The sequence below is a fragment of the Sitodiplosis mosellana genome, unplaced genomic scaffold (assembly GCF_009176505.1).
Source record: "Sitodiplosis mosellana isolate CC-2019 unplaced genomic scaffold, AAFC_SMos_1.0 Smas_scaffold_6191, whole genome shotgun sequence".
Lineage (NCBI taxonomy): Eukaryota > Metazoa > Arthropoda > Insecta > Diptera > Cecidomyiidae > Sitodiplosis > Sitodiplosis mosellana.
In genome coordinates this window covers 5,191,932-5,209,212 of record NW_022601432.1, presented here as the reverse complement: position 1 = coordinate 5,209,212, position 17,281 = coordinate 5,191,932, and the positions used below count along the sequence as shown (strand labels likewise).

Sequence of the window (17,281 nt, the reverse complement as noted above, 5' to 3'; positions counted from 1 at the left end):
ATTCGGAGAAAATTTCGCTGACCGCATGACTTTTGTATTGTCTTCTCTTTTTATTGTGCCAGCGACAAACACCAACACGGCGTTGTGGTCACAACAAATAACACTTTCGTTGTGTGTGTGCGATGTCGCAGCTCTTACTTCGACCGAGATGTAAAGCCTTGCTCTCTCTCTCGCTCTCTCTCTCTCTTTTCATCCAACAGGTTCAAACATGTGAAATCCCATCTCGCAAACTGCTGGCACCACGCTATAACACGAAGCGTACATTTCACAGCAAAAACGTTGCCTTATATACAAACCAATAGAGAGATCGTCGTCATTCAAGTCGGAGTAGCCAAATGTGTGTAACATTTTTTGTTAGCTAAGCATAAATTCAGTGCAAAATAAATATCCGTTATTCAAATCAATTGATGTAAAATTTTGATAGACACGTGTTTAGAGAAGATACATAAAGAGAGACATATTGTGAAAAAAGCCGCGTTTTTTTCGTTGGAAAATTGATAAAAAAAGGATTTTTTTCGAAGTGATTTGTTGAAATAAAGAAAAAAAGAAGAAGATGTCCAATCAAGATTCGGGTGATCGCAAGCCGTTTGGCCGCCATACACAGGTCACGTCGTCGAGCGGACTAAAATCAGAAAGTGGTTACAAAACGCCTGGAAGGAGCGATGAAACACCGCCAATTGTTAGCGGCCGTGGTCGAATGCTTGCTGCTTTGGCAGCGGTAAGTTTTCACTATTTTCTTGTCACAATTTCATCTGTGAAATAAAATGAGAGATTTTTCTGAATTTCGAAATTTCGTTGCATTCCGTCGTAATAATGTCAATTGTTCATGTTTTCATTGTATTTCGTTTCGATAGCAAACGACCGAGCCAAAGGAGATAGCGTCATCGACGTCATCGCCGGCGGCCATGGGCCGTGGTCGACTTCTATCCATGCTGCAAACTGGTTCACTCGGCGAATCAACGGGAAAATCAGCCGAACAATCCACATCATCGGACGAACAACGCAAATCACAAAGCATCGGCGAAACAAAACGAACCGAAACTGGTAAGCAACAATTCTGTGCGTCTGTGTTGTGTCAATAAAAGGAAAAATTCGATGTGAACTCGGTGTGCTAATCATTTTGCGCGTTCTTTTTTTCGCCTTACTTCCACAGGTGGACGTGGCAAGTTTATGGCTATGCTACAACCGGTGAGTACCATTTTTGCTTCGCCTAACGGTTTTTTTTTATTCGAGTGTCGTGAGTTCTTTTGTTATCGAAGTGTTGTGCGATAGCGTCCTTTTGATGCACAGCAACAAGCAAAAACATACAATTGAGTTGCACGCTGTTTGTTATGGCTTGGCACCGTTAGTTTCGGTACAGTCAATTCAAAAATCAGTAATTTTTGTGTACACTTTTGTTGCCGATTTTTGCGGTACTTTCTTCGATACGCACTTTGAACCGACAAACGAAAGACGAAAGAGTTGGAGTGATACACAATTGATTGAGCATCGAAACACATTTTGCATTCAATTTTCGCATCGGCACATTGACCTTTCAAATGATTTGTGCCGCACACTTTTCATGAAATGTTTTAAACGCTGTTCAGCATCATTATCACTTTAAGCATCATGTTTCTTGCTCGAATGAGTCTCTTCATGTGACAAAAATCAACCTGTTGCGAATCACTTGATATTTTTACCGTTTTTTTCTGCATATTCCACCACAATGCTTTTCACTACCTCATCTCTACTACGATCAAAAATAGCGTTTGTTAACAAATTGATAATTCAATGGAGATTTGTTTTTTTTTATTTTTTCTCAAAATTGAGAATCAATTGGAATTGTTCTGTTCACTATAAGCTAATCATTTTTTTCAAATTGCTTCCGAAATAGCCACAAGAGCAACATGAACCACAAGCTGTACAAGGTGCTCCAGTTGGACGTGGTAGACTTATGTCGATGCTTGTCGGCAGCCAACCGGCCAGCCAACAGCAGCCACCAGCGACACAACAGCAAGAGGAACAACCTGGGATGATGTCAACCACAGATGCGCTCGCCCAATTACGGATTCGACGCAAGGAAGAATCAAAATCGAGCGGTTCAACAAAGGCTCCAACCCTGCAACAGTATGAATCGATGGCGGCTCACTTCGAAGATTTTGTTCCCGAAGTGGCCGAAGCAAAGATGGGCAGATGCGGTAAGATTTATTCAAAGTTCCTTCATTCTTCTTTTTTGTATATTTTTTAAATGAAAAATTGGACAAATATCACAGAAAAATGGGAAAAAATCGGTTTGGTTTCAATCAAAAGGGGAATAATTTTGGTTTTAATGGGAAAAAAAATTGATTTTGTTCGAAAAGTGTGCCATATTTCAAATCATTCTCAATCGTTTTCAAGGTACACGCATTCAGGCACTGACGAACTACATTCGGCTTCAAGTCGATAAGGATAAGGGTGTCTTCGAATATGAGGCACGATTTGATCCGCCGGTGCATTCAAACCAAGTTCGCTTTAAGCTGTTGAATCAACAACTTGATGCCATTGGCCGAACGAAGACATTCGACGGTGTCAAACTTTGTTTGCCCGCACTTCTACCAGATCGTGTGACACAATTGACAAGCATCAACCCCAACGATAATTCGGAGGTCACAATCACACTGATCTACAAAGGTCGCAAAACGTTTGCCGAGTGCCAGCAATTGTATGGCATTCTCTTTGCAAACGTTATGAAAATTCTGAAATTTGTTCGGTTCGGCACAAAGGATTTCGATCCATCCGAACCAAAGGTCATTCCGCAGCACAAACTGGAAATTTGGCCCGGATATGTCACAGGTTTGTTGAAACTTCTTCTATTTTGATGCAGAAAAATTGGGTTTTTATGATAATGAAGGGAAAAGAAACTAAATTTAAATATGATTTTGCTTATTTAGCGGTCGAAGAGTGTCATGATGGTGTAATGCTGTGCGTTGATGTCACCCATCGTGTTCTGCGTCAAACGGCTGTAATTGAAATATTGCAGCATGCCTTCCGAAATGCTCGAGGCAATATGGAAGATTTCCAGAAAAAGTGCGAATCAGCCCTCATTGGTGCCATGGTTTTGACCAGGTAATTCGATTAGAATTGAAATTAAATTGACTAGAAATGACTTGAACTATTCTGAGAAGACTGTCAGTTTGAAAAGAATCACATTAGTTGATTTATGTTTGTACATTTGGCCAATGCTCCAATGCAATCCCAATGAATTACGACGCATTTTCGCAATTTTCAATCGTTTATAATTTTTTTAAAAACATTTTTTGGCCTTTGAGATGACATACGAATTGGAAAATGTCATTTCAAATTAATAATTCACATTTTTAACGCATTTTTTTTGTGTCAAAAACGAATTTCTTCAGATACAACAACAAGACATATCGTATTGATGACATCGATTGGGATCAAACACCAATGAACACATTCCAGACAAAAACCGGCGAAGTGTCTTACGTTCAATACTACAAGCAACAGTATGGCATCGACATCAAGGATTTGAAGCAACCATTGCTCATCAGCCGTGAAGATAAACGTGTTGCTGGTCAACAGGAGAAAGTGACATTCACATTCTCCATCATTCCGGAGATCAGCTACTTAACAGGTAATTGGATTGAACAAAGCGACCTTGACTGTTTCGAGATTCAAATCAGTTGAATTAATTGCATGACACTTGACAAATGATTTCATACAATTTCGTCGAATTAACGCCGTATTTTTGAAAACTAACCAACTAACTAAGTTTTAATAAAACTATTTTCATTTACATGTTTACAGGCTTAACAGATGAACAACGTGCGGACTTCAAGGTAAGGCGATTTTGGTTTTCTTACGCATTTTCTATCCGGTCTTGTTTACTCTAAACACCATCACTTCCATTAAAAATATCATAAATATTGGGTTAAATTGAAATCGTCATAAAATTCCATTCTTGATCGTCAAAAAAAAATTCAAATTTACAAAAACTCATATAATTTACAACAAAAAATGACATCGTTTGATTTAGGTCATGAAAGATGTGGCCACATTCACGCGCATTTCACCAAATCAACGTGCCAATGAATTGGTGCAATTCTGTCGTCGTGTTAACGATTGTGCCGAAACGCGGCAATTGTTGGCCAACTGGGGCCTAACATTGTTGGATAATGCCGTTGGTCTCGATGCGCGTCTAATGGAAGAGGAACGTGTAATTTTTGCCAACAACAAAACATTCGGAGTGGGTCCAAACGCTGATTTTGGCAAATATTGCACCAACAATGAACAGATGTCGGTGGTTCCGCTGCATAATTGGCTATTGATCCACGTGAAAAATGATGCAAAGGCAGCGAAAGCATTCGTTGAATGCATGGAACGCAACTCACGTCCAATGGGCATCACGGTGAGCAAACCGAAAATTATCGTTCTGGATAACGATAAAACGGACACATATGCAGCGACATTGCGTCAGGCGCTTAACGTGCAAACACAAATTGTTGTGTGCATCTGCCCGACAGCGCGAGACGATCGCTATGCTGCAATCAAGAAGATTTGCTGCGCTGAATCGCCAATCCCATCACAGGTATGGAATCGGTTGTTTAATCGTTCAATATTTTGGAAATTAGAAAATTTTGAAGAAAATGAAACGATTTTGGAAAGCCTATGCCTAATAAATTCTGCGAAAAATTTCATATCAACAGGTGATCAACGCTCGTACATTGAGCAACGATGCCAAGAATCGTTCGATCGTTCAAAAGATCGCATTGCAAATGAACTGCAAACTGGGTGGTTCATTGTGGAGCATCAACATCCCGTTGAAAAACGTGATGATCGTTGGCATTGACACGCATCACGACAAGAAAACTGGCTCGGTTTCAGCGTTCGTCGCATCGATGAATGATACCTATACCAATTGGTATAGCAAGGCGGTCATGCAAAGTAAAAACGAAGAGTTGGTCCGTGGATTGGTTGTGTCACTGCAACATGCGTTGCAACATTACAAGAAGGTCAATAACACACTCCCAAAGAAGATCATCATCTTCCGGTAAGTGCTTAACGATTTCTCTTTTCTCGCATAGAATCAAACAGTTTTTCTTCACGACTTAAACGGATTCAGATAGAATCAAAACTTGATTTTCATTTGAAATTTCCTGTTTCATTTTCCATTCAGCGATGGTGTTGGTGATGGCCAATTGAAAGTGGTCAAAGATTACGAATTGGCGCAGATGAAACAGGCCTGTTCACTCATCTCCGAAGACTACAAACCACCATTCACATTTGTCGTGGTGCAAAAGCGCATCAATGCCCGATTCTACGTGAAAAAAGGAGGCCAAGCTGAGAATCCAAGCCCTGGTGCTGTGTTGGATCACACAATCACACGGCGTGGCATGTATGACTTTTATTTGGTGCCACAAAGTGTTCGCCAAGGTACTGTCACACCCACACACTGCGTCGTCCTTGAGGATGAGACCGGAATGCAACCGGATCATCTGCAACGTTTGACATACAAACTGTGCTTCTTGTACTACAATTGGGTAAGCATTATAGTTGGATCAAGTATGGGTGCGTGGATTGCTATAAAACTAATATTTTAATTTAATAACCATTTGAAGCCGGGCACGGTTCGAGTACCAGCGTGCTGTCAGTATGCTCACAAAATGGCATTCTTGGTTGGACAGTCATTGAAACGGGAACCAGCCGAACAGCTCAGCGATCGATTGTTTTACCTTTGAATTTCTTTTTTTTTTACATTTGCAGCCAAACAGAATGAATCAAAAATTTCACATCGTATTTATTCATAAACTTAGATAATTCTTTTCGACAGCCTCACAACAAAATTAGGAGGAAAAACCAATTTTTTTGATAATTTTTTTAAAGGACTTTCATTCTGTTTGGTTCAAATGAATCAATGATAAGATCAAGATAAATAAGAATTCCATCTGTTTTCATCAGTTGCTTTAAGTAGAAGAATAGAAGAATATTGAAATTTCATTTGGTACGAATCTGGTAGATTTGTAAAAGATTTTTCATCGAAAAATTAGTTGCAATTTTTTGTTTTTGCAAAGAATACCAATTTTAGATGATAAGTCATCAAATCATTTTTGTGTAAAAGTTGAACGAAGAAATCAACTTGATCATGGACATATATTGAAGAAAATGTATTAGAATACAGAAAAAAATTAATAAACTTCATTAAAATTTACGAAAAAACGGGATTTTTGTACAGAATTTCTTAGCGATCAATTCTTTGGGATAACAAGTCTTCTGTCTTCCGACGAATCTAACGCCTTTTCAGGTTGGGACAATCTAAACAGAGATTTCGGTAAGTATTTTTCGCAATGTTCAAAACCTTTCCTCCACCTTTTCGATCACACATCCATTGCTATCACTGCATTACCTTTTATTCCATTTACCTCAGTTTCTCCGTTAAAATTGGCTTCTATTTTCAAAATGATTTTCAATTATCGAAGTTGTTTGCTGCCACAACAGAAAAAAAAATAAAGGAAACACTCAATTTTATTTGCCAAAGAAAACACTTTTGCACTAAAATGGCTGTGGTAATCACGTTCAAGGATCGTAATGCATTTGACTATATCAACAAACAAATCATCGAGGTTTTCTGCACTTACCAAGGTCCTGATGTGGATTTGATGGTGGTCAACGGCCAAATTGTTTCGGCTCATCGTGTGGTGTGGTGTAGTGCTGTGTATGTACTCGACATACTTCCGCCGAGCGCTCAGTCGATCGAATCTAGAGCTCAAATTCATTGGTAATTGAAAATTACCTAATATTGTCTATGCTGCATTTTGAAAAAGAAAATCACGTTTTTCTCGTGCATGTGAAAGAGCCAATGTTTAATTGAGGGGCTCAGAGGAAAAATGTTACGTAGAAAAGTTCCGCGGAAAAATATTCGGGAGCTAAATGGTATCATTTAGCTTTAGCAGACCTAAATGGTATCATATTTAGGTGATACCATTTAGGTGAGCATTTAGGTGATACCATTTAGGTGAGCTAAATGATATCATTTAGCGGAGCTAAATGATACCATTTAGCTCTGCTAAAGCTAAATGATACCATTTAGGTGTGCTAAATGATATCATTTAGCTCCGCTAAATGATATCATTTAGCTCCCGAATATTTTTCCGCGGAACTTTTCTACGTAACATTTTTCCTCTGAGCCCCTCAATTGGTGAGTGTCAGAAAAAAATGAAGGAATTTCCATTCAAACTCGTGAGTACATTTATTTTTTTCTCTGCTTCTCTTATTTATTCATTCGCATTCTTTGCGTCGATTTTGAATTGATTAAGCAACATACGTTGCATATATCCATTTCATGTTGTTGATGTGGTGGAGAAGCTTCCATTCTCTATGTTTATTTTTACGAGATTTTTTTAAAGGGCGTACCATTTAGTTCATTATCGCTTTTTATGCGTTCACATGCATGATTATTGCATCTCACTCTTCGTTGCTCTTCGTGTTCATGGGGAATTGTTGACTTAAAAATGTTTTTGGTCGTATATAGAGGGTACAGGATTTGTAAGATGAGTTTAAGTTCGCATTCGGTTTAAATTAGCTGATTTGAATTTCGAAAATTTTTCGATGGCACCAAACTAATGTAATACCTTTTCGAGACGGGTGTCTGGATTGTCCTAATTACCCTCTCGTTTGTACCTGATTTAATGATCTTTTCTTGCTTCATGTCAAGACATTGCCAAACAGACACGGACTTCAGGTCGTGCATCTGGAGAATGTAGTCACTTGTAGTTTGGTGCTCGAAAGGAAAACAACCTCAATTTCTATTGGAAATTACTTCAACGTGAAAATTACGAAAGAAAATTCGAAGTAATTCAGTATACATTTCATTCCAGGCCTGAATTCAGTGGTTCGCTCAAATTTGCAGCATTCAAGAAAATAAATTAGTTTCTGTCGAAAGAAAAAAACTTAGTAAGTTTTTTTTCTATTGTGTTAAAATTGCATTTTTGTTTTTTTGTGGCTAAATTTTATTTTTCCCATTCAAAAGGTATCGAAATCTGCTTCTGAAAAGATGATACTAACAGATTTGAATATCGATTGCCTCGAAGGAATCCTGGAGAATTTGGATTTGGTTGATCTTCTTCAAGTAGCTGATTCGAATGAACGACTACGTCACGCTTCGAAATTGGTCTTCGTTCGAAGATACCGTAGCTATCGGTTTTGGTGCAACGACGGGCGTTTGAGTTCTAATGGATTCAGAATGAAGTACTGGCCTGGTCCGTATGTAGGCATAATCGGTTTAAAATACAATTTACAAACACTACGTATCTTTGGAGGTCTTATAACACGAATAGCTTATTCGGCTGCAACAAGATGCCACATCACTGACTACGTAAATGATTTCTGTATTGAAACCCTTATCGATATTAAATTGGGCGTACATGAAGAAAATGTGCTTGATGGTTTTGAAAAATCATTCACAAGGGCAAAAACTGTTGATATTCAAACTTTAAAAAAAATTTAAAAAAAAATTTAAGCTTTTTTTTCGATTTTTGCCTGTTTCGGATCGTCAACATGGGAAGTTTGTATGAAAATCTCGGAGCGCCGGTGTTTTACCCATATTGTTATACACATCAACAAAGCAGTCTGCTTCACCGTAGAAAAGTAGTGCGCAGTAAGAAAACAAGAACGTACATGTTTTGGCAACGTGGCTATGAATGAACGTAATTTCTCGTTACATTTCTCATTATGTTGATTCATAATCGCTATAATGCAACGTTGCCGAAACCTGTACGTTCTGGTTTTCTTAATGCGCACTACTTTTCTACGGTGAAGCAGGCTGCTTTGTTTATGAGTATAACAATACGGGTAACACACCGGCGCTCCGAGGTTTTCATACAAACTTCCCATGTAGACGATCCGAAACAGGCAAAAATCGGAAAAAAAGTTTAAATTTTATTTTTCGATTCTCATACAGTACTTTTTTTGCCCAATCCATTGGTGTTATCGCCACATCGAAATTCGGGCTCCTTATCACTTAATTTGCATCATGTGATAAATGCGAGTGACGTCATCAATAGCTCGGGAATCATTTGAAATGAAACACACGAAAAAATATTCGAGTAATGAAACAATGTGATACAGATCCATTCATATGAAACAATGCGAGAGGATTCGTTCATAACGACACTGCAGACAAAAAATCTATCAAAACGGAACACCGCAAAGCGAAATACTTAAAACGGCACATGCTATGTTTCATTCTTACGGATTTCTTTTCCATGTTCCATTTTAATGGATTGCTTTATTTTTGTTTCGTATCTGTGTATTGAGCGACGAAAGTCTCATTTTCATTTCAACCGCATCATTTGATCAGCTGGAAATATTTAAAATCGAAACTTTATGTTATGCATTAAATGAACGCGTCTATGAATTCATTCAAAATAATTCTTCGATTAGAATATTGTATATTCGTTGTAGAGGCCCAGTAGATTATTCACGGATGGCTCAATCTTTGCCGCTATTGGAAAAATTTACCCTTTTACCTAATATAGTCTTCGATGGTCAACTGTCTGTTGATACAGCATTTCATGTCACAGCTCCGTTCAAATGTCTCAAGTGTTTTCATTTTTCATGCCATAAGAACTTCGAATATGAACAACTACAGCAACGTCTAAACGATGGCTGGTCAATGGAATTCGAAACGGGATTCAAAGTAAATTACATCACTTTGAATCGTCGAATTTAAATAAAATTCAAAAATCTCATGCCAGTTAAATATAGACAGATGTATTATGTGAAAAGCCCACATTTATTCGTTTTTTTTTTTCATTTGATTCATTGATTTCATCTTATCCATTTTATTTTAATGACTTTAATTTTTTTTTCTGTCTGCGATTCGATCTTAATATTTTGTGTATTGCAAAATATTTTCCATAATTTACATTTATGATTTTTATTATTCACTTAATTTACACAAATTCAAACATTTGAATCTTCATACAAATAAATGTAGAAAAGAAAAATCTTGTCAAGATTTTCTTACAACAACGAATTGAAACGTTCTTCTTTTAACTTAACAATTTGAAGAGAGTGCAAAGATGCTCAAAACATTGAGACATAGACGAAATTTGATTTTGATTTTTTTTCTTTTAAACTCGGCCCATTGACATGCGATGCATATGGACCCATTTTAATCGTTGCCGTCTTCATCATCGGTCGTAGTCCACTGTGCACTTTCATCTGCATCTTCAACGTTGTTTCCTTGATCATCATCTGAAATGAATAAGATCCAGTCAGGGTTAGGTAATAGTTTTTAAGATGGTTAAATTCAATTGTTTTTGTATGTTAAAAAAGGAAAAAAATAGAATAAATTAAGGAAAAAAAAAATCAAAATATGATTATAAAAAAATGTACCTCCAGCATCAATGTTGAATATGTTTATATCATCATCATCGCTCCCTGCAAATTAAAAATAAATATGAAATTCAAACATTTTCCAGAAGAAAAAAAAAACATGGACGAATTAAGAGTGCAAAATGTAATGATGACCTACCTGAGTTATTCAGCCATTCCTCCAGATTCTCGTCCGAATCGTCGGAATCATCGTCGTTATCATCGTCACTATCACGATCTAGGAACGGACCCAGTGGAATTCTTCGATTCTCGTTACCTAGACAAAACCAAATTTAATTCTTACATTGAGAAACCATTTCCAGCACGAAAAAAGAACGATTTTCGATTAAATTTCATCGCATCAATTTGCCGAACTCATTGTCAAATTGGTTTTGTATCGAAGATATTTGCAATACTCACCGACTGAACCATCATCCGATGAACCATCGTCCGACAATGCCATATCATCATCCTCTTCTTCGGCTTCGTCTTCCATATTTTTTCGACGGCCCACCGAATAAATTCGCACCGCTGATTCCTGCACTGATTCATAATCACCTTGATTTTCAACAATCGCTATTTGACTACCATACTTATTGATGCTTAAATCATAGATGTCACGCTTTACATCGTGAGTGGCTGCAAGAAAAAGGCACATTTTTAATTTAAAATTTTCTTTGATGCACAAAATGATTGAACAAAAATTGTTTATGTCATTTTTCAAGGGTGTAGAACAATTTAACACCCTTATTTGGAATACAATTGCACGATTTCTTACCTATGCTCGAATAGTCATAGCTGTCCAGTGTCTTGAAGCTGGGCTCATAGTTGAAAGTAACTTGATCAAGATCAAATCGATTTTCCACTTCTGAATATGATATTCCGTAAATCACATCGAGCGGTGAGAATGTTACCAGACACTGATCCAACGTTGGCACTGTTCGAAGTAAATGGAACGTTCGCAAATCCCATACTTCTGTGTTTGACACGACCTGCAATTGAAAGGGATTTACAATGTAATTTTTTTGGAAGAAGGGAAGATCGTGAAGAAGAGAACAATCTTATATTGAAGAAACAATGCATGTTTGATAAGTAATGTAGAAAGTACCTCAAGTCCATTGGGATGAAACACTCCAGAGATGGCTTGGTTGAGTTTATCAAATTTGTGAATTTCCTTTTCCGATCGTACATCCCAAAGCACACCATCTGTCCGAAAAAAAAAGAGACGAAATTGTCAAATGATCATCCAGAATATTCAGAAATCAACAACACAAGAAAAGATGAAGAACCAAAAAAATGACACTCACCTGATAGAATCAGTTCATCGGTGGGGTAGTAAGTGGCTCTATTTTTCGAGTATTGATTGTAAATAGTAGGTTTAAATTGTCTGACCGCTTGTCCGGTGTTCAAATCGTAGATGGTTGCACGTTCGCTCTTCGTACCAAGGATTCGGTCATTGGTTTGATTGGCAAATTCCATGTAGTCTTCCTCTTCGAATGCATGTTTCAAATGGAATCGTTTGCCTTCGATGCTCCATAACGCTGACAACGGTGGCCGCCATGTGGTCGATGTTGCAATGAAATTGCCGTCTCGACTGTATTTTATGTTGCTAATAAACGAATCGTGACAGCTAAAAGCGAATTCTTCGCCACTTTCGTTGATATTGTATACCTTCACTTCACCACTATACGAACCAACCGCCACGCTTGTGGCGCACGGTGCGATGTCACAGCAAATGAAGAAAAGATCTGGATCTTCGGCTCGAATCGTTCGGGCCGCACAGAAATTCGAATGAATTAATCGACGATCCAGTCGTCTGCCGTTGAAGCCAGCTTGCTGACGGAAAAATCGAGCCGCAAAATTGCTACTTAGCCCAGATACCTTATTTGTCCGTGGATCGGGACACTTGTGTGGCACAATTAAATCGAATTGTGGGCAAGTTGACATTGGATTTTTGCATAGAGCATGTTGATTCGTTAGATATTCCGTGATTATTGTCTCGAGTGTAACATTTTTCGATGAATTTGTGTTGATACCGTTCGGTTGTTGCGCTCGCGCCACATAAGCGGTGTAAATTGGTGTGATTGGTTCGATCGCTGAAATTTGCTTCTGCAACGATCGCTGTTGTTGATGTGGATTTGGTTGTGGTGTATGACTTAACGACGGCACGGGTCCGGTGGATTTTTTAATCAACTTTATTGGCGGTATACCTGACGAAGTGTCACCATTTAAGTCACCATTTGTCATAGATTGATCGGTCGGTGTTTGTGGATCGATTGAATTAAGGGCTGCATTGAAATCGCTGGGTTTATTTCGAATACGTGATCGACCGACCGGTGTTGTTGGTGTTCGAAATGAGAATGGCGAATGAAATGCTGCACTCGACACCTTCGTCGAACTCAAATTATTCGGTAGATTTGCCTCTTTCTGCAACGTATTCGCCGATTCGGTCAATCCGCGTGACATTAAATGTTCATGAACCAATTCGTAGAGTTGCTGTTCGTTAAACTGGATTTTTGTTTGTGCAACAACATTCGCTCGGTGAATGTTTGCCAATGATGTGTCAATTTGGTTGGAGCTCTTCGATTTGCCCGATACACGTTCCAGTAGTTCCAATGCGTACTTCTGGAACTGTACGTGTTCGGTACGTTTTTCTTGCAAAATCGGATCTCTCATAAGGGTTTGCAGTAGGCCATTCGTGAATAGGGGCAATTTACTAATGATTTGACGTACTGTCTCCGATCGAGCGAGACCGGCCATTGCACGGCACGCCAAACCACGAATACAATCCGCATCAGTAATTGGCACTTTTGTTTCCATCAATTGTAACAATACAATTATCCCGTTGTTCGATCGTACACACTCCCACACCTTCGATATCATATCCAATAGAATCTTATTCGGTGCCTTTGTTTTGCTCGTACCATAACGAACCGCTGACTGTGGCTAAAGACGAATTTTAAGAATTAAAATATGTTAATGTGGCCCAGTTCAGTGATGGGAAGTGTACATATTTTTGTAATGAAAAACTTTGATTTCATCTTGGTCGAAAAAGTCGCAAACACTTACTATGTTTATTGGAGCGCATACACAATGCACTAGTACAGCCAATGCGGATTTTTGCACCTCAGCATCGGCAACAATTTCACCCTCCGATGCGCCCAATATAAAATTTATACCAGCCGCTGATGGTTCGTCCGGTAACTCCATTCGTTCGCAAAATACTACAGGAACTTTTGGTATAACACAGCATATAGCCAATACATCTAAGGCTGATCTAACGGTTTCAGCTCTAGAAGAGATACTAAATTCCCATTTAGAATAATGAAATAAGCATTAAAAGGGACACAAACAACACGAATAAAGTGGATATGAAAATTAAAATGGAATCGAAAATAAAAGATAATACAAATAAATAAGATTAAAAGTTTGAAATTTGAGTGAATATCTTGTTTTACCTTCCGCTAAAGCTCCATTCGTACGAATAGGCGATCACACGTAACATCAATTGGATTCCATTTAAGGCTAAGATCTTTTCAACCGGTTCCCATCGCATTCGAATCGGCAATAGCTCTTGCAACGCTGTTGCTTGCTCCATGATCATTTCAAGGGTGAATTTTGGTGCCTGCCAATGGAAAAGCCATGAGTTGAAAAATGAACATATTTTTGTCGGGTCTTTTTCAGAGAAGAAGCTATCATTCGTCATAAATTTGAACGCTAATTAGTGATTAGTTCGAGATACTAATTTATATTGCGGAAAAATAGTTGGATTAAACGAAGATACACGGACTGAAGTGTACTATTAAAACAAAGGAATCAATCGATTCTGTACTCACTCTAAACAATGGCGCTGCATTGGCCGTTGATCCAGTTGGCACGTTCAATCGTGATAATTGTGTGTATTTGTAGAACAAATGGCTTTCCATGTACCTTTTCAAGGCAACACAGACATGACGAACCATTTGGCGTGCAGCACATTCGTCGTCATCGTTTAGATTGTGATCTTCTGTGCCGAGAATTGGAAGAACGGATATCTGCGGAAGAAAGAGTCAATTTTATTATTTATTCTCGATTGAATGAATGAAATAGTTGAACAATGACAATAATAATTCAAACTAACTAACAAAATAATACATACGACATTATAAATTTTTCGTAGGCCATCTTGTCGATCGAATTCGTCGAGAAACAATTTGAACTGGAACGATAGGCCAAAGAACATGGTTGCATGGCATCGCCCTGAATCGTGTGCGCTGGACAACAGCCACAGTCCATAGCTCACCACTTCTGGTATGACTGACTGTGACATTAGGCATATTCGTTCCATTGCATCTTCACAATACGCCAAATAGTACAGTGAAATAGATACAGCTGTTGCTGAAATGCTTGGCTTTGGTACTTTGAGTAATCGCTCAAGGCCACCGTTATTGATGAATTCCAGTGAGAATTTCTTGTGGCACAGCAACGATGCCAGGTATTTGAGGGCTTCAAATGCGAGACATGTGTTTTTCGGATCTAAATTTTCGATATAGCGGAAAATTAGCTGAAGTGCATTGTGTTCAAATACCTGGCCAAGGAATTCTTGATATTCACCAAGCGATGCCAAATATCGCAGTGTCAACATTTGATAGGTTTCCGATGTGGCCGGATGAATTGGTATTGAATACCGTACATTATATTTATAGTCACAACTCTGTTGGCTATTTTCAAACAATGATGCCACATTGATTGTGTTACGAAATTTGGTGTATGAACCATTGTGTTTGGGACTACGTGTCTCTGGACTACTTGGAACTGAGCCGCATGGCGCTGAACCACTACCAAACCGTGCGAATGGACGATTCAAATCGCTTGAATTGGTTGGCGTTGCATTACTGTCATCACTGTTTTCACCGTGAACGACGACGACATTTGTTGAGCTTTTGCGTGAATTCATTCGATGTGAACACGCACCATCCGCTTGACCATTGGCCAAAATTTCCGCCTGTTTTGCACTACGATCTTCGGCTTGCAGTGTATGCAATCGTTTCAATGCGATCGGCACCAAACGTGTATTATTCTCACGAAACCCGATGGCAATATCTTGAACCTCCATCGCAGCACCCAAAAGACCTGTTGCATAGCTTCTCAACGGTTCAGCACTCTCCTCCGCCCAATTGTACAGACGCTGAATCAAATTGTCATTTTCAGCCTGAACACGGAAATAAAATTCACACTAGAATCAGTTGAACGGGGTTGTTTTTTAACGTTGGAATTATGGAAAAATTCAAAATCGAAACGAAATGATGAATGAATTGATGCGAAATTACCTGAAATACAGCCGATGTTTCTAAACCCGGCATAATCAGTAGAATCAATCGACAGGCAGCAATGTTGAGCGATTGTGAACTTTTCTGGATACTTTGGCGCGTAAAATAATTATCACGTAAATAATCGTTGACTAAGCGTGTCATAAAGTGATCTTTGCGAAAGAGCAATTTTAACATGCGACCCAGCTCACATTCAGGATCGGTTCGCGATGGATGTCGCTCATCAAACGGATCTGGATCTTTATTCATGTAAATTTCGGTTTCTTCTTCGAAGATTTCTGATAATCTGAAACAAACAAACCAACACAACAACAGCAAAAAATGTCAATAAATACAATCGGTCATGTGAAGGCATTTGTGCTTGACCTTGCCGAAATATTACACAAATTTTCCCGGCAATGTTATATCAAGGCAAGTCAATTTACCTGGTCAAAATGATTTCGGGATCGAAGCCAGGTTGTGAGTGCTTTCGTTCCCATAGCTGAAATATGGATTGCAAATCGCGTCCTTGCAAAACAGCCTCTTCATCAACGGTTGCAGCCATTTTTAGTCCAAATTTTTTGGATTTAAACGATTTTACGAGCAAAATGCTTGCATTTATTGCCACTAAATCCTTACTAAACACACACGAATCGATGGCAAATCATACGAACGTACATCCAGTTATACGCACAAAATCAAAATAATATACCAGGTTAGATATTGCATACACTTGATGAAATGCGAGGTTTTGACACAACAGTGAACCTAACCACACTTTTTATGTGTCGTCAAATAGCCTCCCGAATAATTCAATACAACAGCAAATCCGTCCTCTGTCTTTTCTATTTCAATCAGTCAAACTCGGCTACTTCATACACAGAAAAATAGAATAAAAATAATTAAACAAACGATAACACACAACTTTTGATAATGGGGGAACACACAATCAATTCTGTCCGATTCGATGATAAATAATCGCGTGAAAATCAAGCCAAATTGTATATGTAAAACGTTTCGTCTTTCTTGAGATTTCCAATTTTTTTATATATAAATGCCGTTTACACACGTTTTTATTGCAATTCTCCTTATTAGATTTGCACAAGTATCTATGACTACAAGGTTTGAGCGTGTATTTTGAAATGTCTTGATATGCATTGAAATTTCACTGAATTTTGATTTGTTGTGAAATCGTTTTTTTGCGTCCAAAATGGGTTTTCCAGTGGAAAATAGACAAAATTTCACAATCGAAACACCATTGGGATTCTACACGAGCCGAATTCTAAGCGTATACTTAAGCGTTAGTACTTGGTTGTGTATGAAACAGTACGCAATTTCTAAATGTCAAATCAAAACACAATGAAGTACTAAGCTAGCTGGTTGGTGTGCAAATAAAATGACATTTGCTGTTTTGAATTTTCGGCGGGTGAATGCATACAATTTGATTTCGATTACAAAACTGAAATGGAATTATTTTATTGTAATTTTGGGCTGAATCTAATGCAAATGATTTGAACATCCATTTAAATTGCATGAAAATCACTTTTTCCGACAAAACAAATGCAAAGAAATGGCTATCGAATCTTTGAATCGCCGAATTTCCAAGTACACATGATGGAATTTAGTACACATTGTCATTT

At 38.3% G+C, this 17,281-nt stretch overlaps 2 protein-coding genes across 19 annotated transcripts; one reads left to right on the top strand and one right to left on the bottom strand.

The window, feature by feature from the left end:
• Positions 1–60: 60 nt before the first annotated feature.
• Positions 61–6,195, top strand: LOC129576828 (protein argonaute-3). Its single transcript, XM_055462593.1, has 12 exons — positions 61–718; positions 855–1,044; positions 1,154–1,188; positions 1,874–2,177; positions 2,377–2,811; positions 2,910–3,084; positions 3,375–3,613; positions 3,787–3,818; positions 4,016–4,567; positions 4,686–5,029; positions 5,156–5,519; positions 5,598–6,195. The coding sequence occupies exons 1-12, from the start codon at positions 554–556 to the stop codon at positions 5,715–5,717; spliced, it is 2,955 nt and encodes a 984-aa protein (XP_055318568.1). The 5' UTR covers positions 61–553; the 3' UTR covers positions 5,718–6,195.
• Positions 6,196–9,750: 3,555 nt separating this feature from the next.
• On the bottom strand, positions 9,751–17,006 carry LOC129576827 (protein mahjong). Of its 18 annotated transcripts, none has more exons than XM_055462591.1 (15): positions 16,589–16,947; positions 16,088–16,509; positions 15,663–15,948; positions 14,947–15,544; positions 14,492–14,868; positions 14,190–14,387; positions 13,812–13,978; positions 13,423–13,645; positions 11,661–13,299; positions 11,462–11,559; positions 11,132–11,345; positions 10,774–10,992; positions 10,514–10,630; positions 10,375–10,419; positions 9,751–10,233 (listed from the first exon to the last, which is right to left on the bottom strand). In XM_055462591.1, the coding sequence occupies exons 2-15, from the start codon at positions 16,204–16,206 to the stop codon at positions 10,151–10,153; spliced, it is 4,383 nt and encodes a 1,460-aa protein (XP_055318566.1). In that variant the 5' UTR covers positions 16,207–16,509; positions 16,589–16,947; the 3' UTR covers positions 9,751–10,150. The 18 variants fall into 18 exon arrangements, with proteins under 18 accessions (XP_055318566.1, XP_055318565.1, XP_055318567.1 ...); XM_055462590.1 differs by having other exon boundaries at positions 13,423–13,657; positions 16,711–16,947; XM_055462592.1 differs by having other exon boundaries at positions 16,711–16,947.
• Between the last annotated feature and the right edge of the window lie 275 nt (positions 17,007–17,281).

What these genes read in the sequence shown, in the direction of transcription:
- LOC129576827 (XM_055462573.1), bottom strand. Translation starts at nt 16,206, where the DNA reads ATGGCTGCAACCGTTGATGAAGAGGCTGTTTTGCAAGGACGCGATTTG. An exon ending in CGATGAACTGATTCTATCAG is followed by an intron (nt 11,560 to 11,660) that starts GTGAGTGTCATT and finishes TTTTTCGGACAG; the next exon opens with ATGGTGTGCTTTGGGATGTA. An exon ending in CTATGACTATTCGAGCATAG is followed by an intron (nt 10,993 to 11,131) that starts GTAAGAAATCGT and finishes TTTTTCTTGCAG; the next exon opens with CCACTCACGATGTAAAGCGT.
- LOC129576828 (XM_055462593.1), top strand. Translation starts at nt 554, where the DNA reads ATGTCCAATCAAGATTCGGGTGATCGCAAGCCGTTTGGCCGCCATACA. An exon ending in GGTGCCATGGTTTTGACCAG is followed by an intron (nt 3,085 to 3,374) that starts GTAATTCGATTA and finishes GAATTTCTTCAG; the next exon opens with ATACAACAACAAGACATATC. An exon ending in AATCGCCAATCCCATCACAG is followed by an intron (nt 4,568 to 4,685) that starts GTATGGAATCGG and finishes TCATATCAACAG; the next exon opens with GTGATCAACGCTCGTACATT.